Below are 26,434 nucleotides of genomic sequence, written 5' to 3'. Positions count from 1 at the left end.
TACTGCAGAAGAAGACAAGTAGATAATGAAGTGGCTAAAATGCTGGACCAACAGTCAGGAATTTTGGATTTGAATCCTGCTTTAGAAATTTAGTAACCAGGTAAATCATTTAGACTTAAGAAGTCCCAATTTCTTCATTTATAAAAGGGGGTACTAATAGCATCTATTTCCCAGGATTGTTGTGATAATAAAAACGAAATAATATTAGGAAGTATTTTATAAATAGTTTTGGAAGTATTACATAAAAATACTACCTAGGCATTTTAAGATGACTTCTGAGGTCCCTTGAATTCCAAATCTAAAATGTTAGAGTCAAAAGACATCTACAATGATCAATCCAAACATAATTTTATAGAAAAGGAAATTAAGGGAGGTTTTACTCAGGCTTAGGATCATGTAGCTATTTAGAAGTAGAACTGGACTAATGTCCTTCTGATTCTCACGCCAACCTACTTAACATTCTGCCAATTTCTAATTTCAGAATCATGTCATTTTAGATCTGGAAGGCATCCTAAAGTTTATAGAGTCAAAATCTTTAATTTTACCTATAAAGGATTGAGACTCAAAGAGGGGAAAGGATTTGACCAAAGTAACACAAGTATTTAAAGGCAGACCTGAGATTTTAACTTTGGTCTTCTATCTCTAAATCCAAAGTTAAAAAAAATACAATACTGTGCAGTGGGTATACTGTGAAGTCTATGCACCTTATGCAAAGAAAAATATAATGTATGTAAAAGGGAAAATATTCTGTGAGAACTCTTCTGGGCAAAAATAGGCTAATAATGATTTTTGAGTTTTAATAAATGTGATCTAAATAGTTCCACTGCTGCTATGAGATGCAATCAGTCTTTCTGCAGGAATATGAAAGTCCTGCCAAGCAAACCCCACTGACACCAGATAGCCTTTAATCATCCCTGGAGGGATCCTGCCCCAGAAGTCTCTTTAAGAACTTTATGAGATCAGGAAAAGAAATGTGACCCTCCTCTGCCCTCTCTCTTTCTAAAAGTAAAGTTCCTTTCCCAAAATTTTCTTTGGCCCTCAGAAAACAAGGAAAAATGCTTGCCAGAAATACACAATCACACTTAAGAAATAACATGTGTCATGAAATTAAAATCAACTCATCCAAGCCCTCTGTAGATTTCATTGTTTAGTTGCTGTTGCTGTTGATTTATGACAATTTCTGTTTTAGATCCATCTCCGCATTCCTAATTTTCAATATTTGCCCACCTTTTTTTCTATTTTACTTTCTCCTTTTGTATGTTATGTGTATAAGTACTTACCTGTATTACTTTCTCACTTACTTAGAAATCTTTCTGGATTGTTTTTGTTTCTTATTTGTCATTTTCTAATTTTAAAAAATAAACTTTAACATATTTTTTAAAAAGATTTTACAGTAAAAGAATTTTTATAAAAGACAGTTAATTGCAATATTTATGCATTTGTGGATTGCTGCAAATTGCAACATATATATTTTTTAAAGTATTTCTCTGAAATGTGTGCAATCACAGAAGGGAAGGAGGAAAAAAAGGAAGGAAGGAGAGAAGAAAGGAAGGAAGGGAGGAAGGGAAGAAGAAAGGGAGGAAGGAAGGGAGGAAGGAAAGTGAAATATATACAGAAGAAACACTTCCTAATCTTTAAGAGCTTAAATTCTATCAAAAAATACATATGTGTGTAAATGTGAGCACACCAAAGTCTAAATTATATTTTTAAAATGTTATGGAATCCCATAGATTAGTTTCTTTTCCAAGTGTATATGAAATTATAACCCTTGATTTCCTCAAGAGTAAAGAAGGTTTCAGTTTTGTTTTTGTATCCCCAGGATCTAGCACAGTACCTGGCACATACTAGAACATAATGAATGTTGCTGATTTGCTATTCATCAGGAATAGCTTTTTCCTTAGGATTTAGATTAAGGCTTAATTTCAAATGTTTTAAAATGTAAATTAGACTCTATCCAAGCTCATAGGACATATGATGAACCAGATATTTGGACTGTCTTTATCCCTCCCCTTCCCTCTATTATTTTGGCCCAACATAGGAGTTCAGAGTTCAAATTAAAAAATCATTTGAGGTTCAGAGCTCCAGCTGGCTGGATATTTTCCAGAGAATCCCACATGAATCTCTGAGGACTGAAATGATTAATTTAGGGAAACACACCATGTGAAATATATCAGTTTGATGATAAATACATAGGTATCTGCAAAAGGTCTGTGCATCCAGGACACTAGCCATAAAGGAACATATATGTGATCCATATTTTTTAGAAAATATAGTTTTATTTTTTATTCCTCCTCCACTCATATCCCTTGTTTAACTTGATACTATAATCTCACCTTCAGTTTATTCTAAATTAGCTTCAATAATAGGCCATCTGAATACAAAGAAAATTTATATTCATAATATTAACTTACTAATTTGTAAAGAAAGATATGTCTTTATAACTTAATACTATAGTAGACAAAATCTTTACTTATTGGTTTCATATCTGATAACGCACAATGTTTTTCCTACTTCTGTGAAGATCATCAATGTGAGTAGACATGGCATAGATTAATTTTTTTTAATAACTCTTACTGTTTGAGTTAACTATATAATTTTAATCATCCCTCTACTCTGTACTTTAGAGACTTGGTCAAAGCAACTACCTTTTACTTTACTTTTACAACTACCTTTATGTAAATAACATTTCAAAATAACAAGATAAATAATCATTAAAATTAAATATTACAAATAATGATAAATGTTGGAGGATATATGGGAAAATGGGGACACTAATGCATTATCGGTACATTCATGGTAGAGTCTTCATTCTGGAATTTTGAAACTATGCCCAAAGGGCTATAAAATTGTACATACCCTTTGAACCAGCAGTCTCACTACTGGATCTGCATCCCAAAGAAAGCATAAAAGAAGAAAATGGCCCATATGTATAAAAATGTTTGTAGCAGCTCTTTTTGTTGGCAAGGAACTGGAAATTGAATGGATGCCCATTCGTTGGGAAATGGTTGAATATGCCATAGTATATAAGTCTCATGGAATATTATTGTTCAATAAGAAATAATGAGCAAGCTGATTTCAGAAAAGCCTGGAAAGACTTACATAAACTGATGCCAAGTAAAGTGAATAGAACCAACACAATATAGTATACAATAAGAGCAAGATTATGTGATGATAATCAATTGTGATGGACTTGGCTTTTCATTAATAGGGTGATTCAAGGAAATTACAGTAGACTTGGGATAGAAAATGCCATCCACATTCAAAAGAGAATTATGGAGACTGAATGTGGATCAAAGCAAAATGTTTTCATAATTTTTTGTTTGTTTACATTTTTCTTTCTCATATATTTTCCCTTTTCATGTACAATATGACCAATATGGAAGGATTGGACATATTTAACCTATATCAGATTGGTTGCTGTCTTGGGGACGGGAGAAGAAAGGGAAGGAGAAAAATTTGGAATACAAAGTCTTACAGAAATGACTGTTGAAAGCTATCTTTACATGTATTTAGAAAAAAAATTACTATTGGGAAAAATAAATAGATAATTTGATAGAAATATGCATGAGAATTCTTGTTAAGGCATTGTATCATACTGCTGAACACTTATTAAGAACTACTTAAAGATAGAAGGATAGATATAGATTTATTTATTTGTTTACTTATTTATTCATTTATTCTTGATGAGGTAATTGGGGTTATGTGACTTCCCCAGGATCATACAACAAGGAGCTGTTAAGTGTCTGAGGCCACATTTGAACTCAGGTCGTCCTGACTTCAGGGCTGGTGCTCTAACCACTATACCACCTATCTGCCCCTTAGATTTATTTTTAAACTATAAATAATGGACAGTTTTCAAAGGAATTTTTAAAATTATAGAATAAAAAACAAAGTTTCTTTAAACTGTTTTAGAAGAAACTGAAAAAAAATTGAAGTGAGCTTAACCAAGAGAAGAATTTACAAAATGGCAGCGACATTATAAAGAACAAGAATACTGAATAACTTAAGAACTCTGACAAATGAAGTAACAAACTTAAATTACAGAGAGCCCTTAAGGAGGTGTGCTACTTATTTATTGATGGAAGTATCATGGACTCTGGGTACAGAAAGAAATATATACTTTTGGACATGATCAATAAGAGAATATGCTTGTCATGATTTTGTTATTTGTTATTGAAGTTTCCCTCCCTCCTTCCTTCCCTCTTTCCTTTCTATCTTATATCTTTATGGGAGAGTGTAAGGAGACAAAATAAATGCTTTGTCAAAAAAAGCAAAGCAAACAATAAATTCTAAAAAAAAATGATGATTATATGTTCAAATGGTATTACTATATTCATTTTAAAAGGATTCATGAAAAGAGTTTACTAAAAAGAAATCAAGATAAACACATACCTTTTTTCCTGGTGTACCAGGTAAGCCTGGATATCCTGGTTCTCCTGGGGGACCTGATATTCCTTGTTCTCCCTTAGGAAACAGAATGGTTCCATAAATATCATTAATATACTATGATGCAATCAGTCCAAACACTGCCTTTCCTCAAAATACTCATATTTGAAAAATGGCATTCACATTAGGTCTTTCAAAGTGACTGATCCATGTTGTATATATTACCTAGTCAAATGAAATTAGAATTGTAATTTTCTCATATCTATTTCTCTTAGTCAACCTAAATCCTAATCTCAATTATTTATACATACTAATCATAAATGTTTAATTTACTTACTTTATTACTATCAGTTTAAATTTGTTTTTCTCTACTAAAATCCTAAAGTGTTATATTATTAAATTATATTGTTAACCATGTAGTTGCTTGTTTATTTATTTGTGCTATAAATGTTATAGAATTGGAAAATAAGGAGATGACCATTGATTGGGAATGGATGAACAAATTGTGGTATATGAAGGTAATAGAATATTATTGTTCTATAAAAAATGATGAACAAGATGATTTTAGAAAGGCCTAGAAAGATTTATTTTTTCTTTTTAAATAACTTATAATTTTTTAAATACATCCAAAAATAGTTTTCAGCATTCATCTTTGTAAAACTTTGTGTTTCAAAATTTTTCTCCCTTTTTCCTCCCTCTAAACCCATCCTGCAGACAGCAAGAAGTCTAGGTTAAACATGTGCAATTTTTCCAAACATATTTCCATATTTGTCACAGTGCACAAGAAAAATTAGATCAAAAGATGAAAGAAAAAAAACACAAGGAAAATAAAACAAGCAAACAATCAACAATATATTCAATCTCCATTGCTCTCTCTTTGGATGCAAATAGCTCTTTCCATCACAAATCTATTGGAATTTCCTTGAATCAGTTTATTGTTGAAAAGAGCCAAGTCCATCACAATTGAGCATCACATCATCTTGCTTTTGCTTTATACAATGTTCTCTAATTCTACTCACTTCATTCAGCATCAGTTTATGCAGTTCTTTCCAGGCTTTTCTGAAATCAACATGCTCATCATTTCTCATAGATCAATAATATTCTATTATAATATTCATATACCATAATGTATTCAGCATTTCCCAACAGGTGGGCAGCCTATCATTTGGGTTCTTCCAAATGATATTTATTATTACTTTATGTAGCTTTATGAAGTAATCTCTTTGTACTTTGATTAGTATTATTCTAATTATTTAAAGCAATTTACTATCATCATTTTTATTAGCAGAGCACAGCCATGAACTCTTGATAAACCTCCAATTATTTAAAGTATTCTATCATTTTTAGGAAGCATTTTAAACTCATATTTATATATACATTGATCACTGTAAAACCTTCTGTTCCAACTTTTCCCTTTCTCCTTCCCCCTCCCCTAGATGGCAGTTAGTCCAATACATTTTAAATATCTTAAAGTATATGTTAAATCCAATATATGTAGTTATCTTGCTATACAAGAAAAATCAGATAGAAAGAAAAAAATCTGAGAAGGAAAACAAAAATGTAAGCAAACAATAACAGAAAGAGTGGAAACACTAGGCCTAGAAAGATTTACACGAATTGATGTTGAACCAGGAATACATTGGACATAATAACAGCAAGACTGCATGATGATCAAGTTTAAAAACTTGGTTCTTCTCATTTATTTAGTGATCCAAGGCAATCCCAATAGACTTTGGATAGAAATGCCATCTGCATCCAGAAAAAGAACCATGGAGATTGAATGTAAATCAACACATGATATGTTCATTTCTCTTTTTTTCTGTTTGGTTTTTCTCTTCCATGGTTTTTTCCTTTTGTTCTGATTTTCTCTCCCAATACGATTCATAGAGCAATGTATATTTAAAATAAATAAATGAAAAGTAAAACATTTTTGCTATGAATACAGGAAAACTTTTTGAAGGCCAGCAGATATTTTGAAAGATTTATCTGTTTCTTTTAAGGAAGAACCCTCATTCATGAAATTATAGCTGTTGACATTCTGATATACTTTATACCTTTGTATCTCAAAAGATAAGTTTCTCAAGAGGAAAGATTGCCTTTGCCTTTTTTTTTTTTTTGGATTCCTAATTCTTAGCATGGTGTTCCAGTCATAGTAAATATTTATGTAATTATATATTGTTGACTTGTTGACATTTTTATTGTAGTTTAAATGCTACACATTTCCTTAAAAACATCACCCACTTTCCTTGTTCTGCTCAGACTTTTCCCTCATTGGAGACAATGTAAGTTTATTGTTCATATATATCATAGACCAGAACTAAAAAATAACTTAGAAACCATCTGCTTTATTTCTTCATTGTACAAATGAGGAAACAGATAGAAGGAGGTTAAATGATTTATACAAATTCAAAAATATATGCTTCAGTCTCTTTATCTGTAAAATGAGCTAGAAAAGGAAATGATAAACTACTCCAATATCTTTGCCAAAAAAATCTCCTTCACAAAGAGTCAGATATGACTAAGAAACAATTGAACAACAACTTTTCACTCCAGATCAATTATTTGTTCATTCCATTAGATGTTGCCATATTCAATTTTCACTTCCTTTGTGAATATAGTCCTGGTTCTCCAATCTGGAAGATAATCACTTTCCTCTGAACCTTCTTATACTCTATATTTTTCTTAGTAATTTAGCATATTTTATTTTTCATTATTTAATTCTGAAATGTCATTATTTCTAAAGACTGATTTCTTTGAGGATAGTGATCGATCTATCATAAGGATTTCTGTATCTTTTAGCTATAGGGTCCTGGAACATAGTAATAACATAATAAATGTTTGGAGCCTGATCTGTAGAATCCTAAGTGCATTTTTTTCTCTTTGTTTCCAGTGGCATGGAAAGAGACTTATGGGTAGACCAGAAAAAAACAAAACAACAACAACAATAACAACTATCAACATTATTTGGTAAGTTAACTCAAAAGTAAATCGCTGATGATGGTGGGTCAATAATATCATGTTCACCATTATGCAAATAATAGTAAATGTCCAAAAGAAAAGCAAAGTAACCCCATATTGGTTATGGTTATTTGTTTTGTTTGTATTCATAATTGCTGTACTAAATAATTCCATAAATGGTGTTTGTATTATGATTCACTCTGAAGCATTTCCAAATTAATTAACCAAAAGCAAAATTACCTTGATTCCAGGAAGTCCAGATATTCCTTGAACTCCAGGTTCACCTCTATTTCCCTATTAACAGAGTATCAAAAAGGTTTATTTTTTTGTTTTTGTTTTTGTTTTTTGTTTTTTTGGAGGTTGAAGCAATAAACCTAAGTCATATATAAAGGAACTTATGAAGATCTGTTAGAAATAATTTAAAACATGAAAACAAAAAAAGAATTGAATGTTATTCAATTTGTGAGACTACACAGTTTTTAATCACTTTAAAATAAGATATGATTTCCAACATTTTCAAAACTACTTAGAACTGGTTTCTCTATACCTTATGAATATGGTCATTTTGTATTTTTCCTCATTCTGGATTCTCTCTTCAAAAACTATGGTTTGTCAACACCTCTATTCCTAAAATGCTTCACTCAGAACTAAAAATTATACTACAAATATTGCTTCACCTGAGCAAACTGCATTGGGACTATTACTTCTCTCTCAGGATGCTGCATTAGTACAAACTCAAACTGAATTAGCTTTTTATTATTACATATCACATTATTCATTCATATGTCCTCAAACACATTTGTTGTATAACATAAAAACCCAGTATGATACTGCTGTCATTTAATATGCTGATTCTTCTTATTGCTCCTAAGCATATAATTTAGGCCAGTGCAAGCCTACATTAGCCATGTTAAGTCATTAATTCTCACATAATTTGTTTTCAAGTAATTTTTTACCTTTTCTAAACTTTTTTGATTATTTGAACCCATGTACATATGTATACCCTTATTTCTCTGAAATTCTATCTTGTTAACTTTCCACAATTCCAGGCTATTGAGCTCTTAATGGATCCTACTTCTATTATCAAAAATATAATCTATTCCTCCCAGTTCAGTGTTTCCTGAAAAGTTAATATTTATGCCATTGTCAGCTTCTTCCAAGTAATTTCTATAAAATCTCAAAGAACAAAACCTACCTAAGTTTTTCAAGAGATACTTCACTAATGACTCCCCTCCAGAATGACATCAAAGTAATTTTCAATATAATGGAATTACATTATCTTCAGTTATGTATAGAGATAGAGTGCCTTCTCTGGAAGCTGAAATACTCCCCCTACCAATGAAGATCAGCACCTTCTCTGCAGTTAATTGAGATGTCTATAGCACAGGTGAGGAACTCTTCCAAGCCACTATCAACACTCCCAAGTGCTACAAAAATAGATTGAGATGTAATTAAGAAATGTTTAACAAAATAATTTTAAAATATAATACATTGCAAATAATGCTAACTTGTGTTTTATTTAAGTAAATATGGGGCATCAGGGATCCATTCCTATTTGAGTTTGCTATCACTGATTTAGAGCATAGAGATAAAATTACTTGGCCAGGATCAAAAATCTGATATGTATCTAGAGTAAAACTTGAACCCAAGTCTTCTGGCTTTGAAGCTAGCTCTTTTTCCTACTATGCCACATTGTCTCTTCAAATAAATACTAATGTATTTGCTGTTATGCTTCCAAAATATAATTTGTAACAAAATATCTCTAGTCCATTCTAATTCATAAATTACTGGGATCCTTTATCTCAGGTAAGAGATCCATGGGCATAATCTAAAATTGCTATAGGATAATTATATGCTGAGAGAGAACAAAACAAATTAACAGATTAGATGACAATATTATCACACTGGATTTTTACACTGTATCAATTTATATGCCTCAATTGTGTATTAGATCACATGATTGAACCATGATGGATAAAAATTCAAACATGTATGTTAATTATATGGATACACCCAAAATGTAATAATGTAACAATTCTCCTAATTGTTTGTTTTAATTTTTATACTTCCTTTTTGTTGTGTCCTATACATTTTAAAATATTTGGTTGATATTCTTTTATGGTTTTTGTTTCTATTATTACCTACTAATCTACCCAACCTCCCCTCACTCACAAAAGAGAAGCTCTCCCTTTTAATATATATATATATATATTTATATGTAAATATATAAAGTCCATCAAAGCAAATCCACATATTGACAATGTCTGAAAATATACGTGTCCTTCTATATTTTTAATCTATAACATCTGTGTCCAATGATGAGATGTATGTTTCATCAAAATCTTTTGAATATTTATCCTTCCTGTATCAATGCTCATTTCAATCACTTCTCTTGACAATTCATCCATACATAAGTACTTTCCAAAGCTTTGTCATGGACTCTTTTCTCATCTCCCTTTGCCCTCACTCCCTCCCATTAGTTCAATTATTATTTCAACATAAATGACCCCATCCATGTGTATACATGCATATGTGTATGATATGCACATATACTAGATTATTTCATTGCACATAATAATACAATATAACTACATGTATGTATAATATGAATATGTGTATATATATATATACACACATGTATGCATATGTGTGTACATGGAGACATACACAAACACATTCTTAAATTCTCTCCTGAATTTCAGTCCTCCATTGATTGTACAATGGTTGTGTCCATCAAGATATCCTACTGAAATCTCAATCTTCATATTTTAAACTGAATCTTATTATTTCACTCCCACCAAGAATATCCCTTGCTCACTTTGCTTTCCTATTTATATTAGGGGTACTACCATATTCTCAATTATTGATATCCATAATTTTGAATTTAAACTTAACTCGTCCCCCTTCAAATTCATGTATGCAATACTTTGCAGTTTAATTTCCTTGTATCCTTAGTGCTTAGCATAGTGTCTGGTATATTGCAAGCTCTCAATAAATGATTTTCCATTAAGAAAAGAGAAGGAAAGAGAAGAGAAATGAATAAAGAAGAGAGTTGAGAGGAGAAAAGGAAAAAAAAAGAAAAACCTCTTTACATTACCTATGGAAACCATTAATATCTAGGAAGATGTAGGTTATAAAGAAATAATAAAAATATTGAGCTTGAATACATAAGATTTCATTGTAACTAATTTTAGCTTACCTTCAATCCAGGTGTTCCAGGCTGACCAGGTGATCCATCTTGTCCCATTAAACCCTGTAATTTTTAAAAATGAAATCTCCAGAAAGCAACTTTTAATGTTTCAAGCTTGGTAAAATGAAAAGTTGCAATTGAAAATTTTGAAGGTAACTTCATACCCTTTCCTACCCTCAAAAGTAATTTCCAAAAAAAAGGATTCTAAAAGTCACATTTTAGATATAGATGTCACAATAGATTGACTAATTCTACATCTTGATAAAATAGTTAATGAAAACCATAATTTAATGTAGAGAAGATTATAAAGAGTTGTTTTCATACTCTTCCCTCTTTCTCTTCTTAGTGATAAGAATAAGGTTGTTTCTCAGAAGAAATAGAGTAGCCATGCTATTAATCATGTCATTTAAAATAAAAGCTATCACTTAAAATAGTGACATGAATAGTTTCTTTGCCACAATAACACAATATATCACAGCTAAGTGTATTGAGGTGTTCCTTAGATTGTCAGAACAATAGTAGAACATAAAATTCTATTAATTGATCTCATACAGGTAAAGTTTTAGGAATAACCAAAAACAATAGTCAAAATTGAATATTTAGTAGAAAGACTGGATCTGCGATTTCAATGATTTAGAGAATTCCTAGATGAGGAAACTAAATTGGCTTTAGCAGGTCCATCATCCCTAATCTATAATATGGAGTCTGAAGGAGATGGCTAGAGTACAAGTGAAGTAGACTCAAACCCTGTTTTTCTTGGTCCCAAAGATGATCTATCCACTATATTATTTTATTACATGCACACACACACACACACACACACACACACACACACACACACACACACACACACTAAAAAAATTGGGTTAACATTTTTGGGAAAAATTTCTTGATATTTATTCATAAATGAAATCTACCAAAAACTTTCCATTTTCTAGTAAATAGAACATCTGATGTATTTTTAACTTAATAAAGTTTATACATTACAAAATACAAAACTAATAACTTTAATGAGATACTAAATTATAGATAAAAGAATTTGTAGACTAAAATCAACAAACATTTTTAGCAATAAGTTTAGGAATCTTTACAGAGTCATATGTCCCAAGTGATTTTCATTAATTTCAACATTTAGATGCATTTGTGTTTTCCATCCTTGGTGCTTCCAAAAGAAATTTTTGAAAAAAAAAATTAGCATGCAATTGGGAATGCTAGCCTAAACTCAGTCTTCTTGATTGGCTAGCCAGGACAAGCTGTTCTGGAAACCTCTGTTTAAAAAGCTGTTGCTTGCTTATTCCAGTGATAGGCACAAGTGCCAGTGTAGGCACTTGATAAATGTTTATTGATTAATTGATTGAATTCTGAGAATTCCTGTTTCTAATTTACCTGTAAAAATTGGATTAAGATTAATTACTTGGCCTACACTTTTCACAGGCAAAACCAAGCACAAGCACAGATCATTTAAGCTTCGAGGGATTTTGGAAACAGACTTATCCAAATCCCCTCATTTTACCAATTGATGATTTGAAATGTTTGCAAAGAGAAGCAGCTCAATACCATTGTTAGCTAGTAATGAAGGTGAGACTAGAAGGGCTGCTTTTTAAATTAATGTTACAGTAATTTTTCCCATCATTTCTGCTTTCTAGCAGCTACTCTTTATTAACTCTTTCTGGAAACAAGCATAATAGTTGGTCCTAAAAAGCCTTCTTGAAACTGTAATATCATCTGCTTCTTTCCTATCCCTTTCTCTCTCCCAACACCCCTCCACCTACCATGCTACAATGCAACATAATGGGTATGTTTATATGTTTTAAATTGAAGTTAACTAAAATTGATTTTTTTTTTCCTTTGGGATAATTAGAATATCACATTGGAATGTCAAAACCAGAGCTGAAGATCACTGAAATTCTGTAATTATGTCGATTCATTGGCAGACTCTTTCCTAATTCACATGCATGCATATTGCATGATGATAGAATATACTTCCAACCAGTGAACTAGCTCTTTAGTCAAGTCTAATAAGGCAATGGCAAACATGCCAACCCCACACAGTTCATCTGCTTGTGGTTCAAAACATCATTTGAAGAACTGGTCATTTAAAAAAAAAAAATCTTACTTCAATCAGTGCCCCAAGATATCATTTTGTTGGATTTTTCCTTTTATTTTTTTTTTCTTATACTTTTATCTACTTTGTGATATAGAGGATATGCTATGGGATTTCGTGTCAAATAGTCTTGGTTCAAAACTTGGCTGTGGCTGTGGCTGTGGCACTTCAAATGACTTAGATATCATTATATCTTTTTGGGCCTCAGTTTGCTTAGTTTAAAAAATGAAAGATTGACCTTAATGCTCTCTTTTAGTTATAAAACCTAAAATCTGTTTATGTACAGTATCCCAAAAGTGTTAGTGCAGTTTTTAGTTTCATAGCTTAAATCTGTACTAAGACATTTGGGACACCTAATATATTTCCACAATATCAAGAAACATCCAATGCATCACAAATCCCAAAAGGATAGAGTTCATTATTACTATGTCCAATAAGGGGACAGAATTAATAAAGCTACATGGAGGTGGATAATATAGTGAGGGAAATAAAGAAGTCAAATTTTCTAAATTTCCAAATCAGTTTTGTTTCTATGTTAAATATGACATAGGCTAGATTTATTTTGTCTGTTACAAAATGTTTTTCTGTAACATTAGATATTTTAAACAAGTAGCTAAATAATTTGTTTTATCCTAAATTACCTACCACAACCATTGTTTTCTAGTATAGCTTTTACAATGAACATTAATTATTTTTTAAAATTATATCAACATACATTTAACCCAGGTGCTCCTTTCTTTCCTTGTGGTCCAGGAGGCCCAATTTCTCCCTAAAATTAAACGTAAATCAGATTAAAAACTTTAATGAAAATACTTCTTAAGTTTTCTATTTTGAGGATATATTTTCTGTTTTATATTTTGAGGATTTTTTTTTTAATGTAATCCATCTAGCAATAAAAAGGAGAGGAAAGAAATGATGAAATGTGAATTGGACCTAGATAGCTTCCATTTACTTCCATCTTGGAAGAATTTCTGCCTTAGGGCTCAAATTGTCCTGGTTGGTGACTGCCTTTCCAAATTTATTTCAAACAGGATCAAATAGTCATATTTGACTTCACTCCAGACTGTTTAGCCATCCCAACCATAATAGCACCATTCCCCTTACTGCTGCTTCAGAACCCTTATCCCCTACCTTTTTTCTTCCCATACCCATATCCCTGTTTTGGAAAATGACTCAATCAACTTTTTTTTTTTTTGTTTATGTCTTGAATTCCTTTATGAACTAATTCTGTCCATATTTGTTCAGACCAAAATGTCTATCCTTGACCAACATTCTCCTTTATGTATTTTTTCTCCCAATTAGAGTAAAGCTAATAGTATATAAGTTAATGTCCCCAGACATGGGATTGTCTTTTGTATCTATAGTCTCAACATGTAGCAGCATACTATGCACATAGTAAAGACTTGATAAAGGCTTTTTCATTCATTGCTTCATTCCTTTTAGTTTCTCATTAGGAAAATGAAGGTAAATCAACATTCCCCTTTTTATTAAAGAAGGATGAAGTTCTAAAATACTCTAGCAAAAGGGAAAGAAAGAAATCAGGAGTGGGAAGTCATTCATTATGGAGGTAGGCATTGTTGGGGAAACACAAATATGCAAAGAACTATATTAAAATATTTCCTAGAGATATCTGAAGTTAAATTCTAAAATTATCAATTACGTTGGCAAAGTATTTGATATAGCAGCTACTTAATTTTATGTAGGACATATATATATATATATATACATACATACATATATATACACATATATACAACATGTGCATATATACATAATCATATAAATACAACAAATATAATAATCCCTATTTCTTTAAGTAGACAGAAAAGATATTTCAAAACTAATCGATACTTACTTTTTGTCCCATTAACCCTTGGCTCCCAGGAAATCCAGGTATTCCCTTAAAAAACAAACATTTAAAAAATGCATCACCTTTTCTAAGCAATATAGTATTATGGTAGGAGGATGGTATGATGAGCAACTTCATAAATATAACAGAAATAGCAACATTTCTACCTCATGTCATGATTCTTAAAAGTCTGCTATTTAGAAAAATTCTATTTTGAAAGAAAAGATACTTAACACTATTGATTAGAGGAATGCAAATTAAAACAATACTGAGATATAATCTCATACCTCTCAGATTGGCTAAGATGACAGGAAAAGACAATAATAAATGTTGAGGGGATGTAGAAAAACTGGGACATTAATGCATTAGTGGTGTTGTGAAATGACCCAACCATTCTGGAGAGCAATCTGAAACTATGTTCAAAGGGCTATAAAACTATGACCCAGCAGTGGTCATTACTGGGTCTGTATCCCAAGAAAATCATGAAGGACAAAAAAAGGACCCACATGAAATGTTTATAGCAGTTCTTTGTGGGGTATCAAAGAATTGAAAAATTAATACATGGTCATCAATTGAGGAATGGGGAACAATTTGTGGCATATGAAGGAAAAGGAAATGAATAAATAAATAAAGATGAACAAGTTGATTTTAGAAAGGCATGAAAAGATTTACATGAAGTGATGCTGAGCAAAACAAGCAGAACCAAGAACACATTGTGCATAATAACAGAAAGAATGTATGATGATCATCTGTGGGAGGTTTGATTCTTCACAGTGGTTCAATGATCTAAAGTAATCCCAATAGATGTTGGACAGAAAATGCCATCTGTATCCAAAGAACTAAGTAGACTAAATGTAAATCTTTTTTTTTTCTGTGTTTTAAACTCTCCCATTGTTTTTCCCTTTTATTCTGATTTTTCCCTCCCAACTTGATTCATAAAGTAATGTGTTTTAAAAAAAGATAAAAAAAATTTAAAAAAAAAGAAAAGATACTTGAAAAATTTAATACCATTTAGGGTCAGTTATTGTCTTTTGTCTTTCCTTTTCTTCAGCACTTACCACAGAGTCAACTGTATAGTAAATTTTAATAAATGGTTAGTGACTGGCTCACAATTTGAAATTATTTGAAGAAAGTGATTAAAATGTCCATATCCTTGAATGCACTGTTAGGCATTAGCCCAGTATGTTAAAGATAAAATGTTTAATCTATGCCAAAATACTCATAATATTGTTTTTTTATATTTAAAAAACACTGGAGAATACACATGTCCATTGATTGGAGAATGACTAAGTTTCAATGCATGAATATGATAAAATGTTAATACTCAGTGATGTATATGAAGAATATAGGGTGGTATGTAAGATTAGTGTGAATTGATATAAAATGAAGTAATCAGAATCAGAAAAAATAACATACACAATGATGACAACAATGTGATTTGAAAGAATAATAAAAAGAGCAAAATCAAACACAGATATTATGATGACTAAGCTAACTACTTGAAAAAACTATAATAATGCACCTACCTTCCTCCTTTCTTTGCAAGGGAAGGGCAAACTATAGTTATAGAATACTGCATATGCTATCAGAGTCAATTTACATGTTGCTAGCTTCACAAAATTGTTTTTTTATATTTTTATATTTGTACTGAGAAATACTGATGTCAAAATAATTTTAATAAATTCAAGCAACTATAATCATTTTAGCTTTTATTATTTTAATAAAAGTCTAATTCATATCATTTACTTGCACACTCACAGTTTTTACAGATTTATGTCAATGTCAATTTCACATTAAACAAAGTACAATTTGAAAGTTAATGGCACAAGGGGCAGCTAATTGATACAATGGATAGAATCCAGGGCCTGAAATCTGGAGGATCTAAATGCAAATTATGCCTCACACACTTAACATTTAACAATCTATATGACCCTGTCACTTAACCTCAATTGTCTTGTAAAAGAAAGTAAGCAAAAAAGCAAGAAAAAAATAGAAAGAAAAAAAGGAAAGTTAATGGCATTTATCAAAACAGTAAAATAAGGAAATTGCACTATATGTCAACTTTATCAATCAATATTTTTTTAACTATTTAAAATATCTTGACAATGCAAGGTTAGAATATTGCTGTGTATAGGGAATCATGAGTTGGTAGTTAGAAAAATATGGAAAGACTTAAGAAAGAAGATGTTATCCACCTTCAAAGAAAGATAAATAAATATAATATGATTTTATTTATATACCTCTGACTCTCTAATTATATCTAATTATGATTATACATATTTATGTATATATGTTTGTGTGTATGGTATGTATTTGTATTTATGTATATATGTGTATGTAAGTATATACATGTGTGTATGAATATACAGGTATGTATGTACACATATATATTTGTGTATATGTATATATGTGTGTATATATATATATATGTATGTATATATATAATTTTATATGAACACACATTTAATTGTAACCTTCTTGGGATGAAAGGGATAGGAAAGAAGAGAATAAAGTAAAAAGTGCATAGCAGATAATGAAAGAAAGCCTACAAGAAAGTAAAGAAAGTATAGAAAACTCTGAAGATAATGTTAAGTATTTATTACATAGACTTTCTTAAAATGGTAATTTATTGCTTTTTATTCTGAATCCTCATGTTCTGCTGTTTACATAGCAATTTTTTTCTTTTCCCATTTTATATTTAAGTTCTAAATAAAGAAAAGAAAAAAAAGAAAGTTAATATTTTTATACAAACAATAAATCATTTACTTCTTATAGGTAAAGTCATCTAAATAAGTGTTTGCAGTTAATTTGTGTGAATTTTACAAGAGTTTTTTTTAATCTCTCTAGTTCTTTAGCTTAATTTAAAATAGCATAGCATTCATTATATTGTATATGATATATAATAATATGTATTATATAGTATATTATAATTATACTAATTAATTTTGATTTATTTAAACATTTAAATTACAATGACATGTTTTCAAAATTCTAATCTTGCAGCCTAGTTAGAGAATATTGATACCATTTAGGCAGGGATTGCAAAACTTATTCAAAAGGCAGTATAATACAAGGAAAGTACTTTGTCTCTGTTCATCTTACTGAGCAGGTCTTTTTAATAAACCTCATCTTCTTCATGAAATAAAATGAGAGAGTTAGTGGCCTCTATAATTCATTCCACCACTACATCTATAACCTATATTTTTAAATATCAACCTCACCCACCCCAACAACAACAACAAAAAAAAACACTTTGTCACTTTTAAATCACATAACATGCATTTAAATTGGAGATTCTTGTATTATTAGATATTTGCTAATAGCTTTATGAAAATATATTGAAATAAACAATGCTACTTAAATGAAATGATCATAATTTGATTATTATTTCAGTTCTGATCACTGAACAAACCCCAAGGAGACTAAAGGTAGATTATCTCCAGATGAAGCCCCAAAAGGTGATATAACCTAGTCTCCATCACACAAGATCCTCCTAGAAGAAATTTAAAAGGATCTTAAAAGAGAGCTAGAAGAAAAATGGGGAAAGGAAATGAAAACTTTGTAAGAGGTTTGGAAAAGGCATATAACTCATTAAAAGATAGATTTGATAAAGTGGAAAAAGAAAGCAATTTCCATGAAAAAAAGAATATGTGAAACAGAAAAAGAAAATAATTCTTTAAAAAACAGAATTTGTAAAATGGGGGAAAAAAATCCATGGAACAAAACAACTCATTTAAAAATTTAATTGGACAAATAAAAAAAAAGTTTAAAAAAAGTAAATGAAGAAAATAACACACTAAAATTCAGAATTGAACAAATAAAAATTGAATGACTCAATGAGACAATAAGAATGAGTCAAGCAAAACCAAAAAAATGAAAAAATAGAAAACTATGTAAAATACCTAATTGGGAAAACAACCAACCTGGAAAACAGATCTAGCAGAAACAATCTAAGGATTATTGGACTCCCTGAAATACATGATGAAAAAAAAAGCCTAGACACTATTTTTCAGGAAATCATCAAGAAAGAACTGCCCAGTTATCATAGAATCAGAAGGTAAAATAACGATTGAAAGAATTCACTGAACATTTCCTGAAAGAGATCCCAAAATTAAAATCCCAAGGAATATTGTGGCTAAATTTCAGAATTATTGGACCAAGGAAAAATATTATAAGCAGCCAGAAAGAAACAATTCAAAAACTGAGGAGCCACAATAAGGATTACTCAGAACCTAGCAGCTTCCACTTCAAATGATCAGAGGGCCTGGAATCTGATATTCTGAAAGGCAAAAGAACTTGGAATGCAGCCAGGAATAAATTACCCTATTAAACAGAGCATTTTCTTTTATGGAAGAAGATGGACATTCAATGAAACTGATGAATTCCATTTATTTTTGATAAAAAGACCAGAGCTAAACAAAAAATCTGACCTCCAAATATAGAACTCAAGAGAAGCCTAAAAAGGTAAAAAAAAAAAAAAAAAAAAAGGAAAAAAACTCTTGAATTAATAAAAAAAATAAGAGTTGGTTTTATGAAAAAACCAACAAAATAGATAAACCATTAATTAATTTGATTAGAAAAAGGAAAGAGGAAAATCAAATTGTTAGTCTCAAAAACGACAAAGGAGAACTATCCACCAAAGAAGAGGAAATTAGAGCAATAACTAGAAGTTACTTTGCCCAACTTTATGCCAATAAATTCAATAACCTAAGTGAAATGGAGGATTACCTACAAAAATATAGGTTCCCCATATTAACAGAGGAGGAAATAAAATGCTTAAATAGTCCCATTTTAGAAAAAGAAATAGAACAAGGTATTAATCAAATCCCTAAGAAAAAATCCCCAGGACCAGATGGATTTATATTATGGGCTTGAAATAAAGGATTCTTACCAGGTACTAAGTCAGTGGAATTGATAGGGACAATGGCTATTTAGCATGGTGCTTAACAGTTCTCTAGTTCAGTACATTACTTAGTACTTACTATAGTTCTACAAGATTCACAACTTTAATAAGAGACCCTATAAGCTTAGACAAACTCAGCCAGAAGCAGAAGTAGGGAAGGCCTCCAGAAAGCTTGCTGAGCCCTAAGAAGGAGACAAGACTTTGAAGGAGACAATAAAGGATTTGGACTTAACCCCTGGCTACTTGTGTAGTGATTACTGAACTGAAAAGAAGGCTGCCTCCAGAGACCCCAAGAAAACCTCAACAGAGAACATTACATTTTAGAGAAGAATATTACAGATTTACATGTGAATTCTCCCAAACATTTAAAGAACACATGGTTTCAATACTATATAAACTATTTTTAAAAATAGTGAACGAAGGACTCCTATGAACTTCCTTTTATGACACAGATATGGTACTGTTACCTAAGCAAGGTAGGATGAAACAGAGAAAGAAAATTATAGACCAATCTCCTTAATGAATATTGATGCAAAAATCTTAAATAAAATATTAGCAAAGAGATTACAAAAAAATCATCCCCAGGATAATACACCATGACCTAGTAGGATTTATACCAGGAATGTAGCTCTGATTCAATATTAGGAAAACTATTAGCATAATTGACTCTATCAATAACAAATTAACAAAAAAAAATATGATTATCTCAATAGATGCAGAAAAAGCATTTGATAAAATCCAACACCTATTCCTATTAAAAACACTAGAGAGTATAGGAATAAATGGACTTTTCCTTAAAACAGTCAGTAGCATATATTTAAAACCATCAGCAAACATCATATATTATGGGAATAAACTGAATAAGATCCCAATAAGAGCAGAGGTGAAACAAGGTTGTCCACTATCACTATTACTTTCAATATTGTACTAGAAATGCTACCTTTGGCAATAAGAGAAGAAAAAGAGATTAAAGAAATTAGAGTAAGTAATGAGGAAACCAAATTATCATCCTTTTCAGATGATATGATGGTATACTTAGAGAATCCTAAAGAATCAACTAAAAAATAATTAGAACCAATCTGTTCTAATAATAATTAGATACTAAAAATAATAAATAATTAAATAATCAAAATAATTAGAACCAAAGAACCAAAACTGTTGATAGTATAAAATATTAGGGATCTATGTGGCAAGAGAAAGTCAGGAGCTATATAAGCAAAACTACACAACGCTTTCCACACAAATAAAGTCAGATCTAAGCAACTGGAAAAATATCAAGTGCTCTTGGATAGGTCAAGAGAATACAATAAAAATGACAACACTACCTAAGCTAATGTATTTATTTAGTGCTATAACAATCAAACTCCCAAGAAACTATTTTACTGACCTAGAAAAAATAACATAAATCTAGAAGAACAACAGGTCACAAATTTCAAAGGAATTAATGAAGAGGAAAGCAAATAAAGGTGGCGTAACTATGCCAGATCTAAAACTTTATTATAAAGCAGTGGTCACCAAAACCATTTGGTAATGGCTAAGAAATAGAGAGGTTGATCAGTGGAATAGGTTAGATTCACAGAATAGATTATATGTACAGAATCTATTATAGTCAATCTCTATAATAGCAATCTAGTATTCAACAAACCCAAATAACTCCACCTTTTGGGATAAGAATTCACTATTTGACAAAAACTACTGGGAAAATTGGAAACTAGTACAGCAGAAAGTAGGCATAGACACCATACCTAACACCATATACCAAGATTAGATCGAAATGGGTTCATGATCTAAACATAAATAATGATATTATAAACAAATTAGAAGAATATACAGCAGTTTACCTCTCAGATTTGTGGAGGAGGAAGAAATTTGCAACCAAAGAAGAACTAGAGATCATTATTGATCACAAAATAGATAGTTTTAATTATATTAACTTAAAAAGCTTTTGTACAAACAAAATTAATGCAGTCAAGATTAGAAGGGAAGCAATAAATTGGGAAAACATTTTTTTCAGCCAAAGGCTCTGATAATGGCCTCATTTCTAAAATATATAGAGAATTGACTAAAATTTATAATAGTTCAAGCCATTCTCCAATTGATAAATGGTCAAAGGATATGAACAATTTTCAGATGAAGAAATTGAAAGTATTTGTAGTCACATACAAAGGTGCTCCAAATAATTATTGAGCATAGAAATGCAAATTAAGACAATTCTGAGATACCACTACACACCTGTCAGATTGGCTAAGATGAGAGGAAATGATAATAAGCAATGTTGGAGGGTATATGGGAAAACTGGGACATTGATACATTGTTGGTGGACTTGTGAATGGATCCTACCATTTGGGAAAGCAGTTTGGAACTATGTTAAAAAATTGTGTACACCCTTTGATCCAGAAGTGTTTCTACTGGGATTATATCCAAAGAGATTTTAAAGGAGGGAAAGGGACCTACATGTTCAAAAATCTTTGTAGTGGCAAGACATTGGAAACTGAATGGATGCCCATCAATTGGAGAATGGCTGAATAAATTATGGTATACGAATGATATGGGATATTATTGTTCCATAAGAAATGACCAACAGGATTTCAGAGAGGCTTGAACTGATATTAAGTGAAAAAGCAGAACCAGGAGGTCACTATATATGGCAACAAGAAGACTATAGGACTTCAATTCTGATTGACATGGCTCTCTTCAACAATGAGATGATTTAAACCAGTTCCAATTATTCAGTGATGAAAAGAGCCATCTATATCCAAAGAGAGAACCGTAGGAACAGAATATGGAACACAACATAGCATTTTCACTCTTTCTGTTGTTATTTGCTTGCATTTTTTTTTTCTTTTTCAGTTTTTCTTTTCCTTCCTTCTTGATCTGATTTTGCTTGTTCAGCAAGATAACTGCATAAATATGTATACATATATTGAATTTAATATATATTTTAAAATATTTAACATGTATTGGACAACTGCCAGCTAGGGCAGGGGATGGGGAGAATTAGGGGAAATTTTGAAACAAAAGGTTTTGCAAGGGTCAGTGTTGGAAAAAGTATACATGTGTATGTTTAGTAAATAAAAAGCTTTAATAATAATAATAATAAATTAGAAGAGAAGCAGGGGGGGGAAAGACAAGGTTGTATTTACTCTTTAAATGTGGTAGACAGTGCTGGGCCTGGAGTCAGAAAAGACTCATCTTCATGAGTTCATTGTGACCTCAGACACTTATTAACTGGGTAACCCTGAACAAGTCACTTAATCCTGTTTACTACAGTTTCTCATATGTAAAATTACCTGGAGAAAGTAATGGCAAACTATTCTAGTATCTTTGCTAAGAAAATCTTAAGTGGGGTTATAAAGATTTGGACATAACTGAAACAGTTGAACAACTTTAGTTTTTAATCCTTTGCTATGAACCTTATATTTTAAGAGAAGTTATTCAGGAACAAAATCAAAGAAAGTATGAAAAAAATCAAATTAGTTTGCAAATGTTTCACTCATTTTTCTTTTGACTATCTTCTCCTTTTTTCCTTTCTCCTATGCCTCAAAAATACCCCAACACCTACTTACTGACTTCAACTGCACAGAGCTTTTCAATGGGATGGTCATTATTTTAAAAATTTCCAACCAACACTTAAAATAGAACTTTTACATTTCTTTATATTAATTTTGTTCACAAAATCACTTATAGAGAAATACTTAAAAGTTCTGTTTTTACTGAAAAAAAGTTATTTTCTCATTTCTTTCAAACCTTTTTTGAAGGCATTGAAATTGCATGTGAATGTACATATATATATATGTATGTAATGTTTATGTATGTATGTATATACATACATATTACTAAAATATTGTAATTTCAATTTGAACTAATGATATAAGAGATGTTTATGAAAGGTATATTAGGCCACCTGTGGTTAGTTCAGTAAAAATAGAAATAATTCCCCTGTACAGTAACTGCCAGACCTAAAGCAAACCAAAACACAAGTATTTGTAGTAAATATTTAATGAGGAAATTATCAGTCTTACTGATCCAAAACTTACTCTGAGTTAGTCCAATGAAAGAAGAGGAAATGTTTATTGAAGTGATGGAAAGGATCTAAAAAATGAGAGAATTATTGCATAGCTTTTTTGTGGCTTAAAAAGCTTAGCCCACATGAAACTGAACACCAAATTTTCTCATATAAAAGAATTTAAATAAAAGTAATTCATAATCCACAGAAAATTTTCAAACTAGTTAAATTTCTTTACATTGGAAACATCATCCTTACGAAGCCTGAAAATACTGGAAGCAGTAGTAAATACTTCAAAAGAAGAAAAGTGATATAAGTCCATTTATGGAACAGTTATTTTGTTAATAACTGTCATAAATGATATTTTTAAGTCTTAGGTAGATTTATTTGCCAGCAAGAAAACATAAATATTTAGAATTTTAAAAATTATTATCACATAAAAGAAAGTATGGGAAAAGTATAGGACTGAGAATTGGTAGAAATGAACCCTTTCCTTTGTTCTCTACTTTATATGATGGTAAATTAGATGGTCAAATGAAAGTTTAGAACTTGATAATTTCCAGACTTTCAAGATTATGTGATTTCTATAACCAGAAAAATCAAGAAAGCAATAAAAAAAAATCTAAAAAACAAAAAATTGTGTCACTTCCAACATGGATTTCTTCAGTGTGTATTTGGTTTGGTCTGGCCTCTTTCCTCATTTTCTTCATTATTAGGGCCATATTTAGTTTCTCATATGATATTACACTGGTATAGAAGATGTTAGACTCCAAATGTAGTGATTCCACTGTTACCAATGATGAAATAGCTTATTATAGAAACACTGGATAATCTGTCCACTTTTTAATCTATTTGAAAATTCATATGACATAGTAAGAATGTATAGCTGATTGAAATTTCAATAGTAACTCGTCTTTAGGAGACAAATTCTATTATTTCACAAAGACTCCCGAACAATATTGTAATAGAAATAAAAATTGCCATCTGTACTTTGCCAGATTCTGACCACCCCACTCAGAACCAAAGAAACGATTCTTTCTAACACTTGATTCATATGGACATACATTACTCTATATTCTCCTCCCAAAAAGATTAGGTCAAATGCTTCAGCTATTATTCAACAAAAGATTAACTATCCATGAAAGAAATGTAGGCTATCATTCAAACGCTAATATTGAAAACTATTCAAATCCAGTTCCTGATGTATGACTCACTCTTATGACCTTCATAGAGTGAATTAGGTCTCAGTGCTTATGTCTGCCTAACTTACTACTGTACAATATATTGTTCATACTTTTGGTTACATTCTTGCTGTTGGACAAAGACCAAAAGATTTCCTAAGAAATCAAAACGCTGTAATTTACATGTATCTTCTTTATGAGAAGCCCCAAGAACTTAAAAGTTTCATTAAGTGAAATTAATTGACTCTATGATTCAAGTATATAGTGATATTTCCTAAGATAGTAGGTGTTTCTGAAAATATAAAATGCCAACTTTGTTCACATTAGATAAAGATGTAACTACTAACATTACTAATTAGAATTCAGATAGTTAAAAATTTTATAAATTTGCTAACATTTCCAAAAAATGAAAACAGGATATGTAGGGGAAATTCCTATCAATATAGATCAATGTATTGTTCCTGTAATGAATAAGATTAGTCATGTACAATTGCCTACAAATTTACCACTTTTTCTAATAGACTTTTTCTGAAAAAAAAAAATAGTCAAATATTTATAAATTTAATGATATTTTAAACAAATAAAGTGATCTTACTGGATTATGGAATCTTGTTAAATTTTCTCCATAAAGCAAATATAATCATTATTTAATTTTTTCTTTTTCTTTTTTTGGCGGGAGGAAATCTAGTTTTTTGTGTACTGAGTTAATCTCAAGTTAAGTATATTTATACATCCTAAAAGAAACTATATGAGAAATGGTATAAGTTTTTCTTCATTTTGACTTACAATTGACTTGTTTGTCAATCAAGCTATTGCTCCTAGTTCTATCCTTTTGATTAAAACAGAGCAAGTCTAATATGTCTTCCACATGACAAACCTTCTCTTCTTTGAAAACTACTATCATGATTCCTTCCCGGCTGTCTCTTCTCTTCTCTTAACCACCCTAGTGACTTCAAATCATCTGTGTATAGCATGAGTATTCTATATTACTTCTAGATAACTTATATGTGTTTTTGCATATATATGAGTACTAATATATGTACATAGACATACATATGTGAGCATATACTCATGCACACACATATTTTCCTATTTTCTGGCTGGTGTTGCCTAGGGTTTTGGCTGCCATGTCATAGAGCTAAGTCATACTGAATTAATGACCCACTAAATTGTCTAGTTCTTTTCATATTAGTTACCTTTTAAACCATGTTTCTCTTTGCATTTAATGTGTTTTAACCCTCCAAAATGAGATTTTATATTTATCACTAGTAAATCTGATCTTGCACTTAGCACCTGGCCCCCCAAAAAAAGATAAATGAAAGAATATTAGTAACTTCTGAATTATATGTTTATTTTCCAATCTATACTATATTTTTATGAAAACAACCTAAGCATACGTGTGTGTCTGTGTGTGTGTGTACACATACACACACACAGAGCAAGAGTACCTTTAATGCGAGTATTTGAAATAGACAACCATAAGCACAACTTGAGAGTAGAACAAACACATCTTTATCAACATAAAACTGATAGAATCCAAATTCACACCTGTTAGGTTCTTACTAAGAGGGAAGTCACTACTCTGGACCAGAGTTAATGGCAACTGTCTGGAGACAATGGTTCTGCCACAGGTAGCCCTAGGGAACTTCTAAATTTAGTTCTCTATACCACTAATTTTCTAATTTTTGACAATATGTAACATGCTGTTGTCTCCAGAAGCTGCTGATCATTCTCTGGGAGGAGATCTGCTGTGTCAACTCATATCTCTCGGACAGATTCTTCTTCCTGTAGAGAGCCAACTTCCCTTCCTGCAGAGAGCAGCCTCAAGTCTCGTCCAGACAAAAAACTCTCTTTTCC

General features: G+C 30.9%; 1 protein-coding gene across 1 annotated transcript in view; it reads right to left on the bottom strand.

The window, feature by feature from the left end:
- COL21A1 (collagen type XXI alpha 1 chain) overlaps nucleotides 1-26,434 on the bottom strand; it is a 246,431-nt gene that overhangs the window by 15,907 nt on the left and 204,090 nt on the right. The window contains 5 exon segments of the mRNA XM_074310626.1: nucleotides 4,393-4,464; nucleotides 7,585-7,638; nucleotides 10,544-10,597; nucleotides 13,354-13,407; nucleotides 14,494-14,538. Of these exon segments, the coding sequence (XP_074166727.1) occupies nucleotides 4,393-4,464; nucleotides 7,585-7,638; nucleotides 10,544-10,597; nucleotides 13,354-13,407; nucleotides 14,494-14,538 (279 nt within the window).

This window comes from Sminthopsis crassicaudata, chromosome 4 (assembly GCF_048593235.1).
Source record: "Sminthopsis crassicaudata isolate SCR6 chromosome 4, ASM4859323v1, whole genome shotgun sequence".
Classification (NCBI taxonomy): domain Eukaryota; kingdom Metazoa; phylum Chordata; class Mammalia; order Dasyuromorphia; family Dasyuridae; genus Sminthopsis; species Sminthopsis crassicaudata.
This window is presented reverse-complemented; position numbering and strand designations above follow the sequence as displayed.